General features: G+C 42.5%; 2 protein-coding genes across 6 annotated transcripts in view; one reads left to right on the top strand and one right to left on the bottom strand.

Annotated features, from left to right (window-relative positions):
• Nucleotides 1–23,089, top strand: part of LOC147311444 (inositol polyphosphate-4-phosphatase type I A-like) — a 34,278-nt gene extending 11,189 nt beyond the window's left edge. The window contains exons 1-6 of one of the 4 annotated variants that reach the window (XM_086266585.1): nucleotides 9,387–11,218; nucleotides 13,472–13,655; nucleotides 13,721–13,931; nucleotides 14,984–21,202; nucleotides 22,281–22,325; nucleotides 22,884–23,089. In XM_086266585.1, coding sequence (XP_086122711.1) covers nucleotides 11,115–11,218; nucleotides 13,472–13,655; nucleotides 13,721–13,774 — 342 coding nt within the window. In that variant the 5' untranslated portion in view covers nucleotides 9,387–11,114 and the 3' untranslated portion in view covers nucleotides 13,775–13,931; nucleotides 14,984–21,202; nucleotides 22,281–22,325; nucleotides 22,884–23,089. Of the gene's footprint in view, nucleotides 1–9,386; nucleotides 11,219–13,471; nucleotides 13,932–14,983; nucleotides 21,203–22,280; nucleotides 22,326–22,883 lie in introns of those variants that run through there. The other 3 variants (XR_015125357.1, XM_086266584.1, XR_015125356.1) reach the window with 3 other exon arrangements.
• Nucleotides 1–27,444, bottom strand: part of LOC147311439 (nectin-3-like protein) — a 95,266-nt gene that overhangs the window by 4,101 nt on the left and 63,721 nt on the right. For both annotated transcript variants that reach the window (XM_086266576.1, XM_086266575.1), the window contains exon 5: nucleotides 1,504–1,658. In XM_086266576.1, coding sequence (XP_086122702.1) covers nucleotides 1,504–1,658 — 155 coding nt within the window. The remainder of the gene's footprint in view (nucleotides 1–1,503; nucleotides 1,659–27,444) is intronic.

Here is a 27,444-nt window from a genome sequence, read left to right as displayed (position 1 = left end):
GTGGGTGGCTGTGTTTATAATGAGGGTTTACAATGACTTTTGGCTTTTGGCCAACAGGATGCTGGTAGAAACTGTGATACTGATGGCCAAACCATAAAAGAAGTGGCAAAAGTGGCAAGGGGTAGGGGTATTTGAAGTCAGCAAGAGAGAAGCAAAGATAGGGGTATGAAGGTGAGACTTTAAATATAGGGACTATATGCAAACCTAGAGAGCAGTTTAATACAATGTAAAGAGAGAGTAAAGGAGAAAATTGGAGGACAGATGATTCTGGATTCAGTGAAAAGGTGTTGAACACTTATTTTTGGAAGACAGAGGAACACAGGCTGACCTATGAGTGGGGGAAGATCCACACAGGGGGATTATATTTTATGTAGGAGACTGTAAAGTAGTGTCAGGGAGGAGCACAGCTAGGAATAATGATAATAATAATAATAATAATAATAATAATAATAATAATAATGGATTGCATTTATATAGCGCTTTTCAAGGAACCCAAAGCGCTTTTACAATTCCACTATTCATTCACTCTCACATTCACACACACTGACTACCAAGCATTGCATGGTAGTCTGTTGGATGACTCTGGAGGTCAAGTAGAGAAAGTGAGTGAAAACAGAGACAAGGATCACACGGTGGAAGCTGAAGAAGGAAAAAATGTGCAGAATTCAGGGTGGAATTAAGACAGGCTCTGGGTTCAAGATTCAAAATGTTTATTGTACAAAGAAAAGCATTTCTCTGTACAATGAAATTCAGCAAAGAGAGAGGTGGCAAAAGAAAAAGGTTTATAGTTGAGCTGAGTGTGAAGCTGGAGACCAAGAACAGCTAGTGAATCTGGAAGTGCATCGGATTATTGTGAAAAGAACTTAAGTCAGCAGAACATGTGCGTGAATGCAGAGTAACAGTGAATATGCAGGGAGCAGAGATACAGAAGGTAAATTCTTTTAAATATCTGGGGTCAACCATCCAAAGCAACAGACAGTGCACAAGAGAGATGAAGCAGAGAGTGCAGGGAGGGAGGTTCGAGTGTGTGGAGACGAGCGTCACGGGTGATTTGAAATGAGTACATCAGAGTTGCAGCTCAGATTAAGTGGCGTGCAGACAAAGAGAGGCAAGGCTGAGATAGTTTGGACATGTGCAGAGCAGGAATAGTGGACATACTGGACAAAGGATGCTGAAGATGGAGCTGTCAGGTAGGAGGAAAAGCAGAAGACCACAGAGGTGGTGCACGGATGTAGTGAAGGAGGACATGCAGATGGTTGGTATAACAGAGGATGATGCTACAGATTAAAGGAAGCACTTCTTTAAGATAGCTTCTTACTAAAGATTAGTGGAATACATACATAGGTAGAGTCCATCATTTCACTTTTAGCTTAGATGTTCAAGTTTCTAATTATTTTCCTCATAGAAGTGCACAGAAAAGAAAACAGAGTAATATCAGAATGACACAACAGCCACAAAAGCACAAATCCAAAAATCAGAAACAGATATCCAAGCTGACCTCACCTGATGCCACACGCACATAAAGCTGACCGTGTTTACTTCCATATGTGTTAGATGCTTCACACTGATAGAGGCCATTTAGATCAGAGGTCAAGCTCAGCAGTTGTAGCTTTGCACCGTCTACTTTGACAGCAGACTGCAGCAATGACTGGCCAGATCTGGAAAAACATGAATGAGACTCAACATGAAATGTACAGAAAGAGCAGAAAAGTGTGAGTTGTGCTAAAAGTCAAACACATTTTGGTTATCAGCTCTTTGCAATAGATCTTTTCTTGCCCACAACAAGATTTTGTATTTTTTTAAATTTTCACCTAAATACAAAAATACATCCCACTTAACATGTTCAATTATTTTTGTGTGAAAACAAGCTTAATTTTAGTAAGATTTCAAACCACACTACTCTGGAGAGCGGCCCAGCTAACTCCCTGTTTAGCATCCTGTACGTCAATTTGTAACTCACAAGATTTTGATGTTTTTTATCATCTTTTGTGGAGCATTGATATGAGGATTTAACAGGACACATCTACTGTAAACAGCAGCAAATTCTGACGCCAGATGATAAAACTTCTCAATCCACTGTTAATTTACATTACTAACATGAGCAGAATGGGGTTGCTCTCTCAAGAGGCTCAGAATGAATTAATGCATCTTAAGAGCCACTTAAGATAAAACACCACTTAACTGTTTAAATGCATAAACACTGCATTTGCCAGGAATTCCTCACATCTATAATAATAGCGCTTTTTGAGAACCTCAAAGCGCTGTACAATACCACTATTCATTCACTCTCACATATTCACACACTGGTGGAGGCAAGCTACAGTTGTAGCCACAGCTGCCCTGGGGCAGACTGACAGAATCTAATGGATAAGCAGTGAACTACAGACAGAGAAGCCAAGAAGGACTGCTGAGTCACACTGTATCATTTTAGGACCCATTATTTCATTTCATTTCATTTAAATATGAACTGTTAATACATCCTATAACCTACTCTAAAGAACAAGTATGACTGGATGACTGCTTATTATTAGTCTAATCTAGAGTTGGATGTCTCGAGACCACTTTTACGTGGTCTTGATCTCGTCTTGGTCTCGACGGACTTTTGTCTTGGTCTCGGTCTCGCTGTTTCGGTCTTGCCTTCTCAAATCGACATAGTGTTCGGGGGATTTGGAGTCAACCATCAGCGGAGCGGGGGGGTGGCTTACTGGGCTTAAGCCCGGGTCATTTTTTCAGAAGCATGGGGTCTTAGATGCCTGACTGACAACTGTATAAAACAAAAACAACACACGAAGCACAGAGCGCACCGTCGTAAATTCCCCCTAATTTTGGTATGATCCGAGCTCAGGCACTAGGCGACTGAGCTCAGCACCCATGTGAGCGAGGGGGGAGAAGCTGCTGCCTGCGAGTTTGCTGCAGACAGAGGAGAGCTTAAGTTTGACCAGGTACCAAAGAAAATCATTCGTACTGAACTAATAATGTAAATATGACGGTGTATCACAAAAGATTGATATCAAACTGATCACTTGGTTGCGTTACTTGCTCTTCGAGTGAATCAACAAATGGATAAATAAAAAGCCGAACAGCAATGCTGATTTTTTAGAGTCTTAGCTTACATTTCATATTTTCAGTTTTTACCCTCCACGGCTAAACAAACTCTCTAAATCGGTTTCAATTGTGTACTGATGTACACAACAATGGACATAAGGAGCTGCTTTCAAAGAAAAAACTCAGGTAGATGTTATTTTATATATTATGCTTTGGATGTTGTTCAGTATATCTATGCAAAACAAGAGGAATTTCAATACACAACAGTATATTCACAGTTGAAACCAGATATTTACATACACTTTATGGAGAAAACATAAAAACTTTTTTTTTACTGTTAAACATCAATTTAGAGTAAACTTTTGTTTTAGATAAATAAATATTGAAATATCTTTTGAATTAGTTAAATGTCAGAATAAAAAGAGGGAGCTGTCTATTTTAATCACTTTCATCAAATGTAGGAGCACATATACACTAACTTTATTGTTAATTAATAAGAAAACTCCACACACCTGGCACACCTGTGGATGCATATAAGGCAAAACACAGAGCCTGTTTCTGTGACATGGGAAAATCAAGAGATGTCAACCAAAACACCAGGAAAAGAACTGTGGAGCTGCATAAGTGTGGCTCAATTTTGAATACAATTTGGTGCCATTTGCAATAAAGAAATACAGATAGTTTCTCTCTTTACTCTTAAAGTTAACAAATATGTTTTTATATTTATCAATCTAAAAAAAATAAACATTTAGTCTGATTTGATGTTACAATTTAAAAACGTGCTTGTGTTTTTATCTGAAGAGTGTTTAAATATCTGATTTCAACTGTATATTTGATGATGTTGGTGTTTGGCTTGATTGTCAGCACAAAGAGGGAGAGAGAGAGGAACAGAGAGGGAGAGAGATGGAACAGAGAGGGAGAGAGAGGAACAGAGAGGGAGAGAGATGGAACAAGAGCAGGTGAGACACACATGTTAGTCAAATGGTTCTTTGCCAAAACTCATCAGAACATGTATCTAGTACCTAGTGTTTCTTTTTGGATACCATTTGTTACTTTTCAAATTCTATATTTATTAAGTTATGCAGGCTTGTTTGCACAACAAGGCTAAATAATTATATAAACTTTTCTCAATCTAAATATTGTACTTTGGTAGAATTAAAAAATAAGTGTAGTGCAGGTCTATGATTATTTTTAGTGCTACTATCATCTAGTTCTGATTCTGGTTCTGTCTTGGTTACTGTTGTAGTCCTGTTTTAATACTGGATCAGTTCTGGGTCTGGTTGAATTGGGGTTTAGTCCCTGTGTCTTGATACAGGCCTGACTTTGTTCTGCCTTGCTGCTTAATTAAAAAACTAGTTTAAGGTGTCCTGCATATGTACTGTATATAGAATAGCATCTGGCTGCAGTTTAAAGACTTTCTTTGTCTCGGTCTTGGTCTTGGTCTCGTCTCGACTCGGTCTCGTCTCAACTTGGTCTTGGTCTTGTCTTGGTCTCGATACCCTCTGATCTTGGTCTTGTCTTGGTCTCGGATTAGGCGGTCTTGACTACAAGTCTAGTCTAATCTCACATCTCTCCAACGGCGCCATCCATATGGGTCACCAACATTATCACCTTTTGTTTTTTGGATCTGAGAGGAACTCAGATTATCTCTCAGGAGTCTTTTCAGTTTCTGTCTGCTGAGCTGAAACAGGTTTACATAATCCTTCTCTAGAGTTCCCAGACAACCATTGTAACACCACAACAAAGGCAAGTAGTGTTCAGGTCTCCATACAACAGTACATATGCTTCGAGACAGGTTATAACTGGCCTGTTACAATTTTATTATACTAAACTCAACCTACTTATGTTTTAATATATATATATATATATCATTAACAAGACTGGCTACGGATACCGACTACGGAACGGAGCAGTTGTCAGCCACCTCCTGTACATGGATGACATCAAGCTGTATGCCAAGAGTGAACGAGACATCGATTCACTGATCCACACTACCAGGCTATACAGCAATGACATTGGAATGTCGTTCGGACTGGAGAAGTGTAGTCGAATGGTATCAAAGAGAGGGAAGGTAGTCAGAACTGAGGGGATTGAACTACCAGAAGGCAACATTGCAGACATAGAGGACAGTTACAAGTACCTGGGGATCCCACAGGCGAATGGGAACCATGAAGAGGCCGCTAGAAAAGCTGCAACCACCAAGTACCTGCAGAGGGTCAGGCAAGTCCTGAGGAGTCAGCTGAATGGTAAGAACAAGATCCGGGCCATCAACACGTACGCCCTGCCCGTGATCAGGTACCCTGCTGGGGTAATAGGCTGGCCAAAGGAGGAGCTAGAAGCCACTGACATAAAGACAAGAAAGCTCCTTACCATGCATGGAGGGTTTCACCCCAAGTCCAGCACCCTGAGGCTGTACGCTAAGCGGAAGGAAGGGGGCCGGGGACTGGTGAGTGTCAGCACCACAGTCCAGGATGAGACAAGGAACATCCAAGAATACATTGGGAAGATGGCCCCAACTGACCGAGTGCTCAGTGAATACCTCAGGCAGCAGAAACCCAAGAAAGAGGATGGAGACGAGGAACCATCATGGAAGGACAGGCCCCTGCATGGTATGTACCACCGGCAGATAGAGGAGGTGGCTGATATCCAGAAATCCTACCAGTGGCTGGACAAAGGTGGACTGAAAGACAGCACAGAGGCACTAATCATGGCAGCACAAGAACAAGCTCTCAGCACAAGATCCATAGAGGCTGGGGTCTATCACACCAGGCAAGACCCCAGGTGCAGGCTGTGTAAAGATGCCCCAGAGACAATCCAGCACATAACAGCAGGGTGCAAGATGCTAGCAGGCAAGGCATACATGGAACGCCATAACCAAGTGGCCGGCATAGTGTACAGGAACATCTGTGCTGAGTACAACCTGGAAGTCCCGAGGTCAAAATGGGAGATGCCCCCAAGGGTGGTGGAGAATGACCGAGCTAAGATCCTGTGGGACTTCCAGATACAGACGGACAAAATGGTGGTGGCTAACCAACCGGACATAGTGGTGGTAGACAAACAGAAGAAGGCGGCCGTAGTGATCGATGTAGCGGTTCCGAATGACAGCAATATCAGGAAGAAGGAACACGAGAAGCTGGAGAAATACCAAGGGCTCAGAGAAGAGCTCGAGAAGATGTGGAGGGTGAAGGTAACGGTGGTCCCCGTGGTAATCGGAGCACTAGGTGCGGTGACTCCCAAGCTAGGCGAGTGGCTCCAGCAGATCCCGGGAATAACATCGGAGATCTCTGTCCAGAAGAGCGCAGTCCTGGGAACAGCTAAGATACTGCGCAGGACCCTCAAGCTCCCAGGCCTCTGGTAGAGGACCCGAGCTTGAAGGATAAACCGCCCGCAGGGGCGTGCTGGGTGTTTTTATATATATATACACATATATGTATATTATTGTTAAACAATCAACAACTGTTGCAAGTGACCTTCACATTACTTTTAAATTTATTTTGTAAATTTCCATGCGAGCAGCCCAGGAGAATTTTCAGGCTGCTCTTTAACACTCTGACGCTGGTCTCTCAATCTCCCGTTGGAGAGCCGCGAGCCTCCCCATGATGGTATCAAACTTCTGTTCCATGGTGTTGTCATTCTTTTGATTCTGAGACCTCACAACTGCAGTGATCCTGATGTATCCCCCCATACGCTTAATGGTGTTATTTTGAGCCTTCACAGCAGCTGTAAGCGTCTCCAAGGTGTTAACCATATTACGTTCGTTGTGAGAGGTCGCGCCTCGTCCCATCGCTTCGATTCCAGCGGGCAGCCTTGGGGGGGTTTGAACAGCCGGTTCCGCTCTCTTATTTCTCCGATAAACCAGGACTAAGCCAACTCCGATCAGCAAGAACCCTGTTATCACGGTTCCGAATAGATAGATACTACCAACATTCAAACAATATGTGGACTGTCCCACCAGGGGAGAGAAAACTTTAGACTTACTGTATGCTAACGTCAAGGATGCATACAGCTCCTCCTCCCTCCCCCCACTTGGTAGGTCAGATCATAACCTGATTCACCTCACCCCCCGCTATGTGCCAGTTGTGAGGAGGGAACCTGTGACCACCAGGACTGTTAGGAGGTGGTCAGAGGAGGCAATAGCGGAACTACAGGGCTGTTTCGAGGTGACCGACTGGGAAACACTCTGTGAGCCTCACGCCGAGGACATCAATGGGCTTACTGAGTGTATCACAGACTACATAACTTTCTGCACCGACTCCATTGTTCCAGCTCAGACTGTTCATTGTTACCCAAATAACAAGCCGTGGGTGACTAAGGACATCAAAGCCCTCCTCAACAACAAGAAGAGGGCTTTCAGAGGGGGCAACAAAGAGGAGGTGAGGAAGATCCAGGTGTTACTAAAGGACAAGATCAGAGAGGCTAAGGACAATTACAGGAGGAAGCTGGAGTGGAAACTCCAGCAGAACAGCATGAGAGAGGTGTGGAGGGGCATGAAGACCATCACTGGATTCAGGCCAACCAACAGCAGGGGAGCTGAGGGAGGTGAGAATAGAGCCAACGAGTTGAATCTGTTTTTCAATAGATTCGACACCACAGTGTCTGCTCCTACCCCCACAACCTCACCTGCAGTCAGCCTGGAATCCAGAGCCACACCACTGTGCCAGCCTCTCTCTTCACATGTTGCCTCCTGTGAGATTCCTGACACCCCTCCCCCACCCATCACCTTCACTCAATACCAGGTTGAGATGCAAATGAGGAGACTTCACTCAGGCAAGTCTGCTGGACCAGACGGAGTGAGTCCCCTTGTCCTCAAGACCTGTGCCCCCCAGCTGTGTGGAGTCTTTCATAAACTGTTTATGCTGAGTCTGAGTCTGCAGAGGGTCCCGGTGATGTGGAAGACATCATGCCTCGTCCCTGTACCAAAGACGCCTCGTCCCAGTGGCCCCCAGGATTACAGGCCCGTGGCACTGACCTCCCACATCATGAAGACCCTGGAAAGGCTCATCCTGGACCAGCTGCGACCCATAGTAAGACCACATCTGGATCCCCTTCAGTTCGCTTATCAGCCTCGTCTCGGAACAGAGGACGCCATCATCTACCTGCTCAATCGTGTCTACACCCATCTGGACCAGCCGGCGAGCACTGTGAGGGTCATGTTTTTTGACTTTTCCAGTGCTTCCAACACCATCAGGCCGACCCTCCTGGGTGATAAGTTAGCAGCGATGCAGGTGGATGCTTCTCTGGTGTCCTGGATTGTTGATTACCTGACAGGAAGACCACAATATGTACGTCTCCCACAGTGTGTGTCTGACAAGGTGATTAGCAACACAGGGGCACCACAGGGGACTGTCCTCTCCCCCTTCCTCTTCACCCTCTACACCACAGACTTCAGCCACTGCACAGAGACATGCCATCTTCAGAAGTTTTCTGATGACTCTGCGGTGGTTGGATGCATCAGCAGGGATGATGAGACAGAGTACCGGGCTGTGGTCGACTCCTTTGTCACGTGGTGTGAGCAGAATCATCTGCAGCTCAACGTGGCAAAGACCAAGGAACTGATCGTGGACTTCAGGAAGACCAGGAAACACTTGACCCCTGTTTCAATCCAGGGGGTCAGTGTTGACATTGTGGAGGACTATAAATACCTTGGAGTACACATTGACAATAAACTGGACTGGGCTAAAAACACCACAGCACTTTACAGGAAGGGCCAGAGTCGTCTCTATTTTTTGAGGCGACTGAGGTCCTTCAACATCTGCCAGAAAATGCTGAGGATTTTCTATGAGTCTGTGGTGGCCAGTGCGATCCTCTATGCTGTTGCATGCTGGGGGAGCAGGCTGAGGGTCGCAGATGCCAACAGACTTAATAAACTGATCCGTAAGGCCAGCAATGTTGTGGGGATGGAGCTGGACTCCCTCAAGGTGGTGTCGGAGAGGCGGATGCTGTCCAAGATAAAGACAATGTTGGATAACACCTCCCACCCACTCCATGACATGTTGGTCAGTCACAGGAGCTCGTTCAGTGAGAGACTGAGATTACCGAAAAGCACCACTGAACGACACAGGAAATCATTCCTGCCTGTGGCCATCTCCCTGTACAACGCATCCACTTAACACACTGTTTGCTGCTACAGCTACACATGTTTCTTTTCCAAATATTTATTTATAAGTGACTTGTGTATGTATGTATATATATGTATATATTGTACTATTCTTAGTTAGCATATTGTCTGTCTTGTCTTAATGTTGGTTTATAATGGAGCACTGTAACAAAAAATAATTTCCCCCAGGGATCAATAAAGTATTCTGATTCTGATTCTGATTCTGATCTTCAGCGTCCTCGATCGACAGTCCCGCCAGGCACATGACCCTCCAGTTCTGCCACCTGTCCATAGTGTAACCGGCAGGGAAAGTCCCTCCAGGGCACTCGGGCTCTCCCGAGCCCAGACTTCTCGTTGAGAAAAGGGTGTCAATAGCATTCAGAGACCAGTTGATCAAATCCATAATTCTCTTTAGGTTTTAGAGAACGACAGTGAGAGAGTGTTCCAGGGAAAGTAATGCACACGAGACAAGACAAGGACATAGAGGCTAAGCAGGGAAGATAAGGGTAAGGAGGAGAGGAGAAAAGTGCGACCGCCTTCGCTGAGAGCCAGTGGTAACTGTAACAGTTACCACTGTGTAACAGCAAATACCTTAGAATTAAAGCATTTTAAGAACTGCATGGCAGCAGTCATTATTGCCTGTGAAGCTAGGAGTGTACATATTTTTGTTTATGTTGAATAAATAAGTAACAAGTGGATGAAGGGACTGTATAAAAAAAACATCAAAAACATTATCATCAATAGTCACGGGACACTGAAATCTTTCCAAATGACTGAATTTGATACTTTATTTACTATGTGGGCTTTTCCATTTGAGTAGCCTACAACATTTCTTTCAGTTTTATTCATTGTTATGTGAGGAACCAACCATGATTTATTATAACATCTACTTAACGAGAGTGTCTGTGATGTAGTAGCTCATCTGGATCATTATCCGTTTGTGTAATGCTGAAGTACAGAAACAAAGTGATAAGTTCTGTTGGCTCTGCTTGGCTTTATTGTAAAAATGAATGACTATTAAAATCCACTGAGAACTGAAAAAGAGTCTCAAACCAGTAGTGATTGTTGTGAACCAACATGTTCTCATCCCAAAGTGTAACATTTTATGCTATGTGACAAATTGTCAGTATGTTACGCTTTTGGTCACATATGACCCAGTTTGAGTGAGGAACCATTACATAATAATCATGTGCGTATTTCACTAAAATGTGACCAACACTCAAGGAGTAAAAATATTTGAAGTTTAGACATATGATCGATGTCTCACCATGAGTCATCACTCATTCTTTTAACATATGACTGACTTTACTCAACATCCAACTGTGCTATGGTCAATGGCGTGTCCAGCGGGGTGGCCTGGGGGGGCACAGGCCACCCCCCAAACCAGACTGGCCACCCCAGGTGCCACCCCAAAGGCAAAACAATAAAATTCAATCAAATATCAAATGTCCGATTATGTTTTCACGGTGACGCTCAGATATCCGAGTGTAAGTGAATGCAGCATCGCTTCTGCGCTATGCGCATCACGTTAGCAAAGGTAGGAGAGCCAAGCGCGAAAGATGGCACTGCAGGAAACAATTTTTCGGTGAAAGAAAATGAGGACAGAATAAATGTCCCGGTAAGTAATATCAAGTTTGTTGAGTTTAGTAAACTTCGGTGAAATTAGAATACCAAGGAAAAAAATAACACTTAAAGAATTATTGCAGCCGTCGAATATTTCAGACAGTATGCTACTGAGGGCAGCTAACATAAGAGTTATGCGTTATAAGATATAATCTAAGTCGTAACATTGCTGTATGGAGCTGCAGATTTGGTTGCAGGTTAACATAGCTGGACTGGCCATCGGGCATACCGGGCATATCCCCAGTGACTTATTTTTTATTTTTTTTGTAATGGCATGAACAATGAGAGGTGGTGGATTGGCCAGATGCAGGTCGATGTGTAGAAATAACTCCGTTGTTTGGTGGTGGCTATGACGGGGCTTCCACAGAGGCAACAGGTGGATGAGGGAAGGGGAGGCAGGAGGAGAGACCCGAAGCAGCCACCAGTCCGAGTGTCAGGTGAACTGAACTTCAGGTAAGAAGTTATGACCTGCAGTCTATCTGGGTCAGATATAAACCAAGTTTAGGTGGAGTTTATTTTCATGTTGCTGACTTTTTACTGTCAGTTGCAATAACTCATACTGCGTTCTAGCCAGTTTGACGGAGTTTTTATACAGCTGGGTGGGTGCTATGATGTTACTGATAGTGAACTTTATTTTATTCATAAGGTTAGTAGAGTTGCCAACGGCTCCTTAAAAAAATGGAATGGTCCCTCATTCAGAGAAAATATTACACGTTTCGTATTGAGCTGAGAAGAGACGCAGTTTGTCCCGGACTTTAGCTAGAATGGAAAAAAGACACAAAGCTGGATTTATTCTGTCTTTATGCTGCACAGCTGCCTCTTCTCTCATTCTCTCCCCCTCCCTCTCCTGTTGCTACTTCAATCATGAAACTGATCAATGATCAGCTGATCGGCTTTTCTCTCTTGTTTATCGCCCACTTTGCGCCAGAAAGAGGAAACCAGCAGATGTTGCGCTAAACAACAGCAGCACGTTTAAGCTTGATCGGCTGTTGTTAGAATGTATTTAATATTAATTTCTAGTATCAGCTGATGTTTGCTGGAGCCACAGCTGTAAAGCTGCTGGTCATGATGTCTGTTTAGATATGTGGTGAGAGGGAAACATGAAGATGAAACCAGGAGATGTCCTTACTGAACCATCAGAGCTGAACAGGTGATGGAGAAACAGGTTTACCTTTTAGGTGACATGAATGAGTTGAAGGGAAGTTATGAACTGTTTCTGAGAGACAAATAACACCAGGATCCTTTTTTATGTAGCAGACAGCTGGTAACTGTGCAGGGGCGGGTCTAGCAAAGTTTTGCCAGGGGGCCAGGTAGGGCATTAACAGGGAAAGGTGGGCACAAAGAAATACTTTTCTTTCTTATTCTCATTTAAAATACCTAGTTTTTATTAAATAATTATCTAAATCTTACAACCAAAGTTTTTATCTGACGTAAAATGTATAGAAATCATACATATACCAACAAGACTGTACATCACTGTCACAACAGGGTTTGTTTTCAGTCAAAGTCTTTATGGCTTTACTACCTGGTGGGTCGGTCTGTAGTAAAAATGCCCAATTTTTTTGTCCCAGTCCAGCCCTGCAGGTTAATACTGGCAGTGTCACCATGCCAGCTGACTGTATTTTATCATCAGCCAGTGTTGTTCTTTATCAATATTACCAAAGTTTACGATAAGGCAGCATAGAAAGTATTTACTTGCTTTCAGGTTTCATTCAAATGTTAGTCTTTTCAGTTGTTTCCCCACTTTTTTCCTGTTTCAAAATCAAACACCAGTTTGTGAGAAGATTATCTTCTTTTTTTAACAGGCAGATAAAGTTTTGCATTGGCATTGGCTAATTTGTCAATTGTTTGTTACAAATGTTCGTATTTTAATTTTCAAAAATGTTTTTGCCCAAAACATATGTGCACTATATGTCAGTAAAAATACTATGCAAATATTGCTGTCCTTGACTGCTGAGTAAACACTGACAAAGCACTGATTGTATCTCTTGTACTTTATCAACGCAGTATCTAAAAACTTTGCACCGTAGTGGTTAAAATCTCATTCTAATAAGAGTTAAAAGTGCATTTGGTTATTAGGTTTATAGGATTATTGAATTATGGTTAAGGGTTGGTAGAATTTTTTTTAAAACATTATCTGCCAATTAAATCTGCCACCCTTCTCCAAATCTGTGCCCCTACCTGGCCCCCCCAACAAAAATTTTCTAGACACGCCACTGTACACAGATGGTCTGAATTTGTGAAGCGAGTGGTATCGCATTTATCGAAGTCGGCTCCTCGTTGTTTTTTCTAAGCCACGATTAGGCTCATTGAGAGCAGGCATGTGCATGCAGACAGTGTTTATTTTTACATCTGGTGGGTAACGTCCCTCCCTATATTTTTGGAACAGTACCTCTGAAGCTTGATTTAGATTTCTGCAGGAAATTTACGTTCTAACTTCAGATGTAACACCTCTTAACACTAAACCGGTCCATCATGCTGTTGTTTCCAGTTACAGCGTATATTTCCTGCTGAAGCATATTTCAGGCATAAGACAGAAACATTACAAAAATATACACCTGCAGGCCACTCTATTGTCTTTATTTGACTAAATGCACTAAATTGCTGCCACAAGCTTTTGAACACATGTACCTAATAAAGTGGCTGGTGAGTGTCCTCAGTCCCAGCTCGGATACAGATGTGTCGGTGTGTCTTTGTTCCCTGCAGTAGTGCCCTCTCCAGCTCAGTCATCATCCACATACCCCAGGACACTGTCCGAGCCAAAGAGATCATCGCCTACGTCAACACGCTGAAGACTCAGGTCAGCTATTACGCAGAGAGGCTGTCTCAAGCTGCCAAAGACCAATCGGCCAGCGGACTGGAGTGGACGCTCGCCAGTCTGGTTGACAAGGTACTAAAAGTGTTTGACGTTACGTGGGGACGCTTCATATTTCATTCATACCCTCTTCCTTTCAGACCCGTCAGCTGGTGGCAGTGTGCGGCTGCAAGCTGCTAGCTTCAGCTATTTAGGCCCTGAACGCAGTACGAGTACATCGCAACCAAAGCTTCTCCTTCCGCTGAGTCTGAACAAGTAGTGCTCCGCAATGACAAGGATACGCTGAGAGCAAAGTACAGCGGTCACAACAGCCAGTCGTCACTGCACGTGGACTGGCACGAAGAGGAGTGGGTGAGTTGATCAGCAGTTATTGGCTGTTTTCTGATTCCAGATTTTTTATTTCTTTAGCATGACAACAGACAAGCTTAGTTTCTTGGCACACATTGTGGATACAGCTTGATATCTTAACTACACTCTGAACTCTGTTTTTCTTTTCTTGTTGCTTCTTCTTCTTCTTGAGTCATCCCTCTCATGTTGATTTCCAGCTCAGGTCACTCCTTACTTTTAAGAAGTTGGAGGATTCGTGAGCAGATTTTTCCTTCACCATATCAGCCGACTTTATTCTATGAGAAAATACTCTTAAATGACTCGTCTTTAAAAAGTGTTCAGTGTTTTATGTCTGGTCTGTGTGTCATCTTTGTCTTTACAATGTTGCAGCAATACTTTAGTAATGATATGATATGATATGATATGATATGATATACCTTTATTAGTCCCACAAGGGGAAATTTAAATGTTGGTTTAGTGTAAGCTCAGCTTTTTAACTAATGTAAGAAGTGTTATGACTGACTCGTTTTTAATACCTAAATCTGGCCTCAGTGCACAAACCTAAATGAATCGGTACATATGAAAGCGCCCAAGTCACGAGCTGTGTTCAAGGACATGGATAAAACAAAAAGGTTCAAATTTGTGCCCAAAAACCCCACAAATCAGTGTCACTGTTTTAAAATCTGCTGCGAGACCGCTCTAAATGTCAGCTTTTTCTTTACGTAAAGACTGGGGTCTGTAACATATCAGCTCGTTTCTTATTTATTAAAGAACATGCCTGACACCAGGCTTTTGAGTTAACGGCTCCATTCGATCTCTGCAAGTATTTTTAAGTATTTTTAGGTTCTTTCCAGCAGGATTTGTGGCTAGTTCTGGAGCTTGACCCTAAAAGATTTCAGTGTGTCGGTGCTTCTGCTTTCCCTGTTGTCCTTCTCTTCCGTCTTTATTTCTGTTTCTGTCAAATTTAAAAACAACTGCACTCTGAAATACACACTCTTTGCAAGATGTTGTCTAAACTAGTGGTTGGAAGGCATATTTGTGTTTGGTCTCTGATGGTTTATTTACACTTTTTGCAGGCCACGCCCACGGACTACAGCGCCATGATGAGCAACAAAGCCAAGAAGTCTATTGACTTCCTTCTGATGCAGGACACCGCCCCGACGATAGCCACGGACGTGTCACTGCAGTACCGCCTCGACATCGTCTTCTGCCAAACGGTCACCTACACATATTTTAATTATTGTATGTCTGAGCTGATGCGTTTATCCTGGAGTGACTCAGAGTGAAGGAGAAGGCCAAGAAGAAGTGTAAATATCATAGAAGCAAGGAGTTCAGAGCTCTACGACTTAGTGTCTTTATGGTATTTATGTGTGTAATGGAGACCAGGGGTTCCATTACCCTTACTTGTATTTTTATTAATTGACTGACTGATTTGTATTTAAAAACCGTAATGAAGAAAAACACACACTGGTTGATTGTGATTCTTTATTAGGCTTTTTGGGTTGTTATTTAAGTGACTCGTTAAAGGTGAAGAGACAGGGGGACTGGCCATCCTACCTGTGTCAGGAAAAGAACCTGTGTTAGAGCTGTTCACATTTAATCATTTGTCTGTAACCTAAATTAGTTGTATATGTAAAAAGAGAAGTGTTAACAGTACTCACTTTGTAAAGAGTAAAAGCAGCTCAATCACCTGCTTATGAGCTCCTGGAGAAAACCAATGTGCCAGGCTAGGGGAGTGTGTTGGAGTGATTTTGTTAAAAGTTGTCATTATTGTGCTTGGACCTTGTCTTGAACTGTATGTTCAGATATTTTCTGTTCCTCCCCCACATGTAGGATGTTGGGGATGTTACTAGCTATAGTTTTCAACTGCAGGCACAATCTATGTAAGATTCTGGTTTCCTTATTTGGTAAGGAATGTTCACTTCCTGCCCTTTATGGGCTCACCATGTAAATGGTGGACTGTTAGAGAGGTTAAGCCATATACGAGGTTGAGGGGAGATGACCCTTTTATGACTAGAGATGCGGTTAAAACGTTTGTAAGCAGGAAGTCACGTATACAGACACACATACACTCTCTCTCACTCACACACACACACACACACACACACACACACACACACACACACACACACACACACACAGTGCCTTAGCTTTTACCACACAACATATGGGGTTTACAATGGGCGGTTGTGTAACTGTTTTCATTCAATAAAAGGCTGGAGTTGGAGTTGTCTGAGTTTGGGTGTAGAGCTTGCAACTCTGAGAATCCGACCAGGCTTCCCCTGCACAAGTAAAAACCAATCGAACTCTGATTGTCTTACTTTGTTCTGAGTCAGCGAGGGCTGAAACCTAACTGTGTGGTTAAGGTGTTTTAATGCAGCGGTCCCCAACCGCCGGGCCACGGACCGTCGTTTGGTCGAGAGATGAGGCTCGGGTGTGAAATGTATGGTTTTCAGAGTTTTTATCGTTTTTTATCGTTATTTTGTTATCGTTTTTATCGTTAACTCTGTTTTCCTGGGTCTTTCACGTGTGTTATGAATAAATCTTCTTTTTTTCCGGTATCGGTACTAGTTTTATTTTGTTGTATTTATCTGTGACACCTTAAAGGCCGGTCCGTGAAAATATTGTCGGGCATAAACCGGTCCGTGGCGCAAAAAAGGTTGGGGACCGCTGTTTTAATGTATATAGAAGAGACTGGTTTATATGTTATGGAGTTATTTATAGGACTTGTTACAAATCTTCATATGTCTATGATGTGTTATATCAGCCCGTTCTCACTCCCGAGGCGTAACATGTCGACGTTTTGTCACGTCCCGCGGCGTTCCTGAGGAACGTGAAAGGAGACCTTCGGCGTTCTTATGGTACGCGGCGGGCTATGGCTGGAATCCAGTGCAATGACGCTCCCGCGGTAATAGACGTTCCAGCCCTGTATTCCAGCCCTAAACCTAACCTTATCCCTAGCCCTGACCATAACCTTATTCCTGACCTTAACCAGGACTTTAATGATGTTAAATAGCGTGTTTCTAAGCGATTTGAAGAAAAAGAGCAAACATGTGTAGATTCAGTCCAGACAGTTCTCATATTTCCTCTTTTTTCCGAGGTCGTCATTTAGGAACGTGGTGGGTAGCCGAAAACGTAATATGGTGACGATTTGTCACCTAGCGTAAAATGTTACGCTTTGGGAGTGAGAACGTGTTGGTTATATTGTAGTGGTTTTCTTATGGGGAGGGTTTTGTTTCCCTTTGGTTTGCTGACCCCCAGACTTGGTCTATTCCAGATGCTCACCTGAATCAGGTAGAGTATAACAGGAAGCCATTTGCTTTTCAGAAGGGTTGGATTCTTTGCTGTATCACCATGTGTTCTCATTAATAAAGTACATTTTACTCCAGTCTCGTGCTATTTTAGTGGAAGTGACCCATGACCGTCGGCCAAAACTGACAATATGACTATTAAAAGTCTGAGTAATACTGTAATTTTCTGCTGCTCATTCCTGTGCAATATCCCATCTGACCTCCCGTCATATTTCTTTTCAAGATTTTCTTATTTAATCACTAGTGTACATATATTTATAGATACATATATATATATATATATATATTTTTAGTCATCTTTTCTCTTTTACCACGTCTCTCTAATATTTTGCTCTTTACTATTTTTCTATTTTTTATTTTATTTTATTATATTTTATTATATTTTCTTCTACTGTACCATGCTGCTGAGTGACTGCTGCTCGTCAAACACATTTCATTGCAATGTTGACCCTGTGCTAACTTGCATATGACAAATAAAACTGAAAAACTGATAAAACTGAAAACAGTAAAGGCAAAGGGAACACATTAAGTAAGGATTTCACACTCCCACTCACAACGGCACTTTCAAAGCATAAAGCCAAATGCTTCAAAATTTCATTTTGAGGCATTTTAAAAATGAATGTGTTTGAGTTTCATTGCTCCAAAGTAATGTTTTCATATAAGCAAGATAACAACCAGTTTGCAACCATGTAAGTACAGTCCTCTATTGTGAACAGACGTGTTGGCAATCTGTCTGCGTTTATAAATTAGACAACAGTTATTTGCAGATCTTCATCAATCTGCCTGAGAGTGATTGCAGTCGGTCTGAGTTGGACTGCAACTGTTTTGAGTCAGGTTGCCTCCAAGGAGGCAGTTTATTATTTTCCTTTCCTAGTTGGACAGATGGCTGTTGTTTTGTTTTTACTGTAGTGTGCTGGGCCATTAATGGCTCAGGGGCTGCAGCGTATCCGCGCCAACACCTAAGGCCAACGTGGAATCACCGGTCAGACTAACATAAAGAAAGAATCTGTTAAATTACACATTTGTATTCATTAAGTCACAGACAATGAAAACAAGCAGAAATCAAGATGTAATATTTTTATAATTTTATTGATGTTAAATTAAAGTCCCAGCTTAGTTATGTTATCAGTGCAAGTCACTTCAATCTGTATAGCACCAAAGGAAACAATGGTGTTTTCAAGGTGCTTCACACTGTAAGGTAACAACTTACAGTATTAAAAAGAAAACCCCAAAAGAACAAACCCCTCTGAGCAAGCACGAGGCGACAGTGGGAAGGAAAAACTCCCTTTTAAGAGGAAGAAACCTTCGACAGAACCAGGCTCAGGGCGGGGTGGCCATCTGCCGCGACCATTCCTGGGGATTTCAAAAATGACTTGATCTGATCTAAATGTAAAACTAGCTCATTTAAAGTGTCCAGTGAGTTTTAGAAAATATTTTGCTGTTGATATCACGATGTCACTATAAAGTGGAAACTTTGTTTCTTCCCTTACACCTCCCAAAAAATGCCCGCACCGATGAGAAGCACTTAGATATGCAACTTGGTTCTGTGAATATCTTTCTTTTGAAAGTTTTAACAATATCTTCATCAAGATCTTGGAAGTTTAATTGCCAGAATGTCACCAAAGATGCATGCTTCCATCTTTTACAGAGGGATTTGAAAACCCTCTCGCTGAGTTTCTTGAACTTCTCTGGTGGGATTTTGTCGTATCTGGCCCTGATTTCAGTCCAGATTTTCATGGTAAGCCGGTTGGAGATAGCTTCAGCACTTTCAATGCTGAAGACTGTGCCTGATTTTTTTGAAACCTGGGAAATCAGTCCTTCCACAAAGATTTCCACTGAAAATCTGCATCTTTCTTTCTTTTCATATGATTCCAGTCTATCAGTAACTGTTACTGCCAACAGGTGTTCTTGGAATACTGAAGTAGTTATGATATTAAATATTGGTTGTTCCATTAAATTCATTGAATCCTCCTCCCCACTCCTCCCCATTTTCAATGATATTAGTGACAATTTATGTAATTTGTCACAAATATCAGTGAAAATCGCATTAGCAATGCAGTCAAAATAATTCTGCACTTTTCGGTCTAAATGCAAATCCATCCCCTTGAATTTGTCCAAGAGTAGATCCAACAAACGTTTTTGGTGAGAATGAGGGCACTTTAAAAGTTTACCAAGCTTTGAAAGCACAGCCTGAATTAATGTCTCTAACCATCTTTCAAAGTCTGTTTTTTCAGGTGGCTCACAGTCTACAGAAGATCTGTGATGCTGTATCTTTTTATATGACTCCGTTTGACTTACGTTTGTTAACGGTGGGATGCTGGCTTCATGTTCAACACAGGATTTCTGCTGCTGGGGATCTGGAATTGGATTGTTTTCTGCTTTTGCAGCACTGTGTTGGTCAGCATTTTGACAGCTTTCTTCTGTGTTAGCTGTTTCTTGGCTGTTAGCATCTATATTCTGTGCTGTATCAAACTCCTGCTCAGCAGAATCGTCCAAAAATTTCACACGTGACAAAACCGTTTTGCCAGTAGTGGTGTGGACAGAACAGTTTTCATGTACAGGGGAGTTCTGGGAAGACCTCAGCGGTGATACTGCTAGTGACTGTTCACACAGGTCCATTACGTCCTCTACAAAACCTACAAGCCGCTTAGCGGTGACGCAATCCGGATAGCCTGCGGTAAGCTCTAACAACTGCTTGTTCGAAAAACTACTGACCAAGTTATCCAAGAGGGATACCAAAGCATGTACTGTAGAATTATCCCCATTGGTCTGAACTGTTTCATCATGTGTCATTGTGTTACAGTTCGAGCTTGCCATTTCACTTTTTTGTTTTTTATGTCTAAAATGTTGTTTTGTGTTAAACTCCGTGTTTGAACGTTTAAAGCGCTGCTGTCCCGCTGTGTGAATGCGTTTCAACTGAACAGCCAGGTCTATATATAAGGTCGGTTTAAGGTTTCTTTGTAACGTCACCTGACGTTTCTTTGTAACGTCACCAGTCAAAGGACTGGCCCGCCCCGTCATAACGAAAGGGGCGGGACAAATCTGTTGCTTAGCAACTGAAAAAAAGGCACACCGCGCTGAATGCTACATCCGGCCTGCGACGGTACACCGCCTCCGCACCACCGTTTAAACATGAAGTGTGGATGTTAGAAGATCCCAAATATGGTGAGCTACTGGGAAATTACTCACGTTTTTGTTCTTGAGAGTGAGCGATAATAAGCGACATTTTATTGAGAAATTACAGTAGTCTGTCTACAAAAACTACAAAAATGACCTAAATAAGACAGAAGTACACATTCATTTTTATCGTTTTGTCAACAACAGGGCGCATGAGGTTTGTTCAGTATTTGTTGTGTCTACAAGGCTCAGGCGCCCCCATGAAGTGTCTTATTTGTATAGTTGAAAGCATTATAAAGGAACGCAAAACTAAATTACATATAATTATAATTCTTGGCACTTTCTGGTGTGTGTGAGTTAGTGTTTCTCTTTTATGATTTGTGGGTCCAGCATCAAATTCAGAATCCTTCCCATCACACATGAGGTCTTGAATAATCATCTTATTTTAAAGACCTTGTAGTTTGATAGTTTGCTCTCAGACTGTGGGCTTCCTTGTGGTTTTTAGGATATTTAGAAGTAGAAGGGGATCATCCTTCTGTGGAACCAGCTCCCAGTTTGAATGCAGGAGACGGACACTATCTCTACTTTTAAGATTAAGTTTCAAAGTTACCTTTTTGCCAACGCATATAGCTAGGGCTGAATCAGGTGACCATGAATCCTCCCTTAGTTACCCTGGGACTACCCTGCTGGGGGATTCCCACCATGTGTTTATACACCTCTCTGCATTCAATAATTAGTTCTTGTTCATCTCTGGCTCTCGTCCACAGTGTGTCTTTTGTCCCCTTTTTCGTCTCCTCATCCCCAAAGGGTCGCAGCGGGCTGCCCCTCTCTGACCGTGGTTCTGCCAGAGGGTGCTTCCTGTTAAAAGTGAGTTGTTCCTTCCCACTGTATTGAGGTTTTTTCTTTTTAATTGTAGACTTTCTACCTTACAATCTATACCACCTCGAGGAGACTGTTGTTGTGATTCAGCTCTGCATAAATACAATTAAATCGAATTAAGTGGGTTCAGCTGTTTTGTGAAATAAATGTGAGTGACATGGTAAGTAATAGCCTGCATGTAACTCATGGTAAGAAGAGCAATATCGCCCCCTCCTGGTTCAACCTTTTTTTCTTTGCAGTAATCTTTCCAATAATAATACATATGCACTAACCTCATGCTTGCTGTTAACAATAGCCTAAAGACACAAAATCAAGTTTAGTTTTTTCCTTAAGTTTATGTTTTTTTTTATATGGTTGGCATTTATTTTGTTTCTTTTTAATAATTAAATTGATTCTATTGATTGTTTGCCAAGCACTGAGGTCTCTGCTTAGACTGTGCTACTGGGATCACTGATTTAAAAATGAGGCAAAAGCACCAAAGTTGTGCTCAAAAATAGTACAGTGAGCTACAACCTGTTGCTGTAGTAATTCTAACACACTTATTGTTTTTAAATACATACATGTTTAGTTCTTTTAAACCTAATTATATATATTTTTTGCAAAAGTGTCACCTAAACACCCAAATATACGTAATTCAAAACTTACTTTAATTATTACCCATTTGGCTGGTAACATGGACCCAGTCTGATGGATAGTTACTGAACAGATAGTCTTTTCTTTAAAGGCTGCATTCAGAGCAAATCATTGTAAAAACAAGACAAGTAATAACTATAATACTAAACTACAATAGAGAGAAAATCCAGTAAATATAATTATATTATGTAAAAAATATACAAATATTTACCTCTAATTTAAAAAGACATTACAAGGGTACTAGTTTCATTTTAATCTCAACATAATCTAAATTGACACTAAATCAGTTTAAATATTACAGCTGAAGGTGATTTTAATAAATGTACTGCTGCTTGACTTTGTTTTACTACTGCAGTATAATTTATCATGTACAAAAGCTCCAAATGTTGTTTCACTGACTTAATGTTCTGATGACGTTTGTGTTACTTTGCAGGAAATAGTCAGGACCCAGATGAACCTGTGCTGGAATTCAGTGTGGGTGAGTAATATGAGCATTTATGAAGGCTGTCCATGACCTGTAATTAAATTTAGCGTCATTAGTGCCACTCATTGCAAGTGACAGTGCACATGCTTTCAGCATGGAGTCTGCTCTTATGGTAGCAAAATAAATTCAGAAAATCTCCATCAAAAAGCAGCTCAGCAGCAGAAATATATATGGTCAGCTGGTTGTGAGTTAATGAGCATGTGAAATCAGTGTGAACATTTTGAAACAACAACTCTCCAACCTCGTAATTGTAAGACTGCCTGTGCAGCCACAGGAGCCTTCAGAGAGTCTTCCTGCTTGTCTCTTGGGTTGATTTGCTCGTGTTTTCTCACCCAGTCAATGACTGTAAAAGGGCTGGACTAATTGGAGGCAGGTGTAATTGATTGCACTGATATGCTAGTCTACTTATAGCCCACATTACAAACACTGCTGTGTTATTTTGTCTCTCAGTGCAGGTATGTAATGTGACAAAACCTCTAATGATCTGATATGTTTGGGATGGATGGGCTGTGAATTATATAGTGAATTGTCTTATTTTGTCGCTCTGTGCAGGCTTTCTACTTACAGGGTGGTGGGTCTCAGAGGACAATTGCTACCCCTGTTGAAGTGAACAACGTGTGGAGTGCAACTGGCTTTGTGGCATAGCTGGCTCTGGCCTTGGACTGTGTGTTTTTACTTTGTACCTAAATGGGACACTGGACTTTTAACTACTATTCATTGTGTTTATAAATAAAATTTTAGAATTTTATTGACTGTCATCTTTTTGCCCACGGTGGAGACGGTTGGTCAGACCTAGAATCTGTGTGCGTGTGTGTGTGTGTGTCTGTGTGTGTCATCAGCAGGGTTTTGCATAAAAGAGTGTGAGCAGGTCAAAAGGTCAATTCATTTATTGTAGTTTTATGGCAGCACCCTCTAGTGGCCTTGAAGCAAACAGTCTCCTAACTAAGCCATGACATCTCTGGTCTCTCCTACTTTTGTGTGCTCTGCTGGAGGAGCAGCATTGGATCTAGTGATACTGAGTAAGCTGATTAGGACAGGCCTGGAGAAATGTGGTTTCCATGAAGTATCAGGAAAAAAACAACCTTGTATTGTAAAATAATAATACACGAATAATAAATACTTTTCATGACATTCAGATTTCTGGACTCACGAGTTCATAGAACATTAATGTTACGAAACATTGAGAAGTCTTAAAACTACATTGTATACTTATTATTTATTTACTTTAATCAGATTTGACTGGTATTTTTAAACATTAAGTTTTTGTTCCTTCAACTATTGTATTTAAGCTTATGACTCACTCACAGTATGTTTATATAACTGCCTAAAAAACGGTGAGGATGTGGCCGCAGTGGCTGAGAAGCAAGAACTTTGCTTTGTCTTTTTTTTTTTTTTTTTTAAATTGGGAAGCATAAATGAACATACCAGAAAACCCTGCACGAAGGAGCCATATTTGTTTTTTGTGTGTGCATAAGATGACGCTTTAGTATTATTACACATATGATAAGGATGTTAGCATGCAACACACAAACTCAAGTGGTGTTGCCAAGATAGTTGCTGACTGGCAAGAAACTTCTAGAAGAAATCTGGTGACAGTCCAAAGCACAAATTAGATATTCACTGAGATATTCAACATCTCTTTATCTCAGTCGGTGATCCCCACATGCTTCAAAGAGTCCATCATTGTTCCTGTCCCGAAGAAACCCCACCCTACTTCTCTCAATGACTATCGCCCTGTAGCCCTCACCTCAGTAGTGATGAAGTGCTTTGAACGCCTGGTCAGAGACTTCATCATTTCTTCACTACCAGACACACTGGACCCACTACAGTTCGCTTACCGTCCAAATCGTTCCACAGACGATGCCATCTCTCATCTCCTCCACACATCACTCACTCACTTGGACACTAGAAGGGGGAATTATGTTAAAATGCTCTTCATAGACTAAACAGCTCTGCATTTAACACCATAATTCCCTCCACACTCACCACCAAGCTGGAGCATCTGGGACTCAGCTCATCTATCTGTCAGTGGATCTCCAACTTCCTAACTGGCAGACCACAGTCAGTAAGGATGGGCGGACATGTCTCAGCCTCCACCACTCTCAGCACTGGAGCCCCCCAGGGGTGTGTTCTGAGCCCCCTGCTGTACTCTTTGTACACATATGACTGTGTGGCCACTACCAGCTCCACCACCATCATCAAGTTTGCTGACGACACCGTCGTGGTGGGCCTGATCTCTGATAACAACGAGACGGCCTACCTGAAGGAGATTAGGAATCTGGAGAACTGGTGCCAGAGGAACAACCTCCTTCTAAACGTCAGTAAGACAAAGGAGCTGATAGTGGACTTCAGCACTAAGCAGGAGAGGAACTACCAGACCCCCGTCATCAACGAGTGCCCAGTGGAGAGAGTGGACAGCTTCAAATACCTCGGAGTTCACATCACGCAGGACCTGTCATGGTCCTGTCACATCAACACCGTGGTGAAAAAGGCCCGACAGCGTCTCTACCACCTCAGACGCTTGAGAGACTTCCAACTGCCCTCCAAGGTGCTCAGGAACTTTTACTCGTGCACCATAGAGAGCATCCTGGCGGGAAACATCTTAACCTGGTTCGGGAACAGCACCATGCAGGACAGACGAGCTCTAGAGAGGGTTGTGCGGTCAGCTGAGCGCACCATCCGCTCCGAGCTCCCTGACCTGCACTCAATCTACAGCAGGCGGTGCTGGACCAAGGCCAGGAAGATGGTGAAGGACCTCAGCCATCCCAACAACAGACTGTTCTCTCTGCTGAGGTCAGGAAAGCGATTCCGCTCCCTGAAGACCAACACAGAGAGACTGAGGAGGAGCTTCTTCCCGCAGGCGATACGGTCTCTCAATCACACCACCACACAGTACTGACCCACACATGTGGTTCTTACACACACACTGGACTTTCTGGACTTTGGTTTTGCACAACACTGGTCACTATATTCTTCATTTCCGGTTAATACTTGTACAGCTGCTGTTATTGTGTATATATTTATTTATATTTAGATTTCTTCATACATTCTTATATAGTTCTATATTGTGTATTGTGTATTTTGTTGTACAGTTATTTTATTTTCAACTTTAATTTATATACACTCAACAAAAATATAAACGCAACACCTTTGTTACTGCTCCCATTCCCCATGGGATGGACGTAGAGACCTAAAATTCATTCCAGATACACAATATAACCATCCCTCCCAAACAGTGGTCACAAATCAGTCCAAATGTGTGGTAGTGGGCACATCTGCTATATTGAGATAATCCACCCCACCTCGCAGGTGTGCCACATCAGGATGCTGATCTGACATCATGAGTAGTGCACAGGTGTACCTCAGACTGCCCACAACAAAAGGCCACCCTGGAATGTGCAGTTTTTTGCGCTATTGGGGGTCTGGGGACCCAGAACCGGTCAGTATCTGGTGTGACCACCATTTGCCTCATGCAGTGCAACACATCGTCGCATGGAGTCTATCAGATTGTCAATTGTGGCCTGTGGAATGTTGGTCCACTCCACTTCAATGGCTGTGCGAGGTTGTTGGATATTCGTGGGAACTGGTACACGCTGTCGTATACGCCGGTCAAGCACATCCCGAACATGCTCAATGGGTGACATGTCCGGTGAGTATGCTGGCCATGCAAGAACTGGGACATTCTCAGCTGCCATCTGCCCTGAACAATGTGAACCATGATTCATCCGTGAAGCGCACACCTCTCCAACGTGCCAGACGCCATCGAATGTGAGCATTTGCCCACACAAGTCTGCTACGGCGACGAGCTGGAGTCAGGTCAAGACCCCGATGAGGACGACGGGCATGCAGTTGAGCGTCCCTGAGACGGTTTCTGACAGTTTGTGCAGAAATTGTTTGGTTGTGCAAACCAATTGTTCCAGCAGCTGTCTGAGTGGCTGGTCTCAGACGATCTTCGAGGTGAACCTGCTGGATGTGGAGGTCCTGGGCTGGTGTGGTTACACGAGGTCTGCGGTTGTGAGGCCGGTTGGATGTGCTGCCATATTCTCTGAAACACCTGTGGAGACGGCTTATGGTTGAGAAATGAACATTCAATGCACGGGCGACAGATCTGGTTGACATTCCTGCTGTCAGCATGCCAATTGCACACTCCCTCATTGCTTGTGGCATCTGTGGCATTTTGCTGTGAGACAAAACTGCACATTCCAGGGTGGCCTTTTGTTGTGGGCAGTCTGAGGTACACCTGTGCACTACTCATGATGTCAGATCAGCATCCTGATGTGGCACACCTGTGAGGTGGGATGGATTATCTCAATATAGCAGATATGCCCACTACCACACATTTGGACTGATTTGTGACCACTGTTTGGGAGGGATGGTTATATTGTGTATCTGGAATGAATTTTAGGTCTCTACGTCCATCCCATGGGGAATGGGAGCAGTAACAAAGGTGTTGCGTTTATATTTTTGTTCAGTGTATGAAGACGTGGATTCTCCTTTTCACATGTTAGCATGTTGTTTGGCCAGCTGTGGCTTACATTACCACAGCTGTGATAAAATTATCAGGAGTACTTCTATGTCTATGAGGGGAAAGCTTTCCTTGTTTACATATAATATAATAATGATACAGATAATGAAAGTCAGACAAAGTGGATCATGTCTTTTACAAAGTGCATAAATAAATCAAGCAGATTTTTTTTCGGTTGTGGTTTCTGAGTTGTGAAATGTCTGCAGCTCCGGAGTGGACTGTATTTGATTTGTCACATTGAAAGAGGGCCAGAAAATTACATAATCAGTGAAGCCAAACACATGTCTCTTTCCTAATATGGGCAATGTCTTTAGTAAAACTCAGCTGTAAGCATGTCTCCAGGCTCTGAATTGAAGGATTTTAGCACACAATGTTATGTGTTTTCAAACTCACAAAATCATATTTTACGTTCTTGAAGCAATAACCACGTGAAACTGAAGTTTAAATACTTTTCTTCCCTACATCCTGTGTGCAAGAGTCAATTATAGCATCATTTGGAGAGTTATATTTCATTTAGCATGTTATCGCATATCTGAAGGGGACCTAAAATAAAGCACAGTTCAGTCAGAGGGTCTCTTATTGATTGAA

Source organism: Aulonocara sp. 'chitande type north' Nkhata Bay, linkage group LG16, assembly GCF_057382095.1.
Source record: "Aulonocara sp. 'chitande type north' Nkhata Bay isolate Kocher_YH1m ecotype deep benthic linkage group LG16, A_spYH_male_GT1.1, whole genome shotgun sequence".
Lineage (NCBI taxonomy): Eukaryota > Metazoa > Chordata > Actinopteri > Cichliformes > Cichlidae > Aulonocara > Aulonocara sp. 'chitande type north' Nkhata Bay.
Note: the sequence above shows the minus strand (reverse complement) of the source record. Positions and strands in the feature narration are given on the sequence as shown.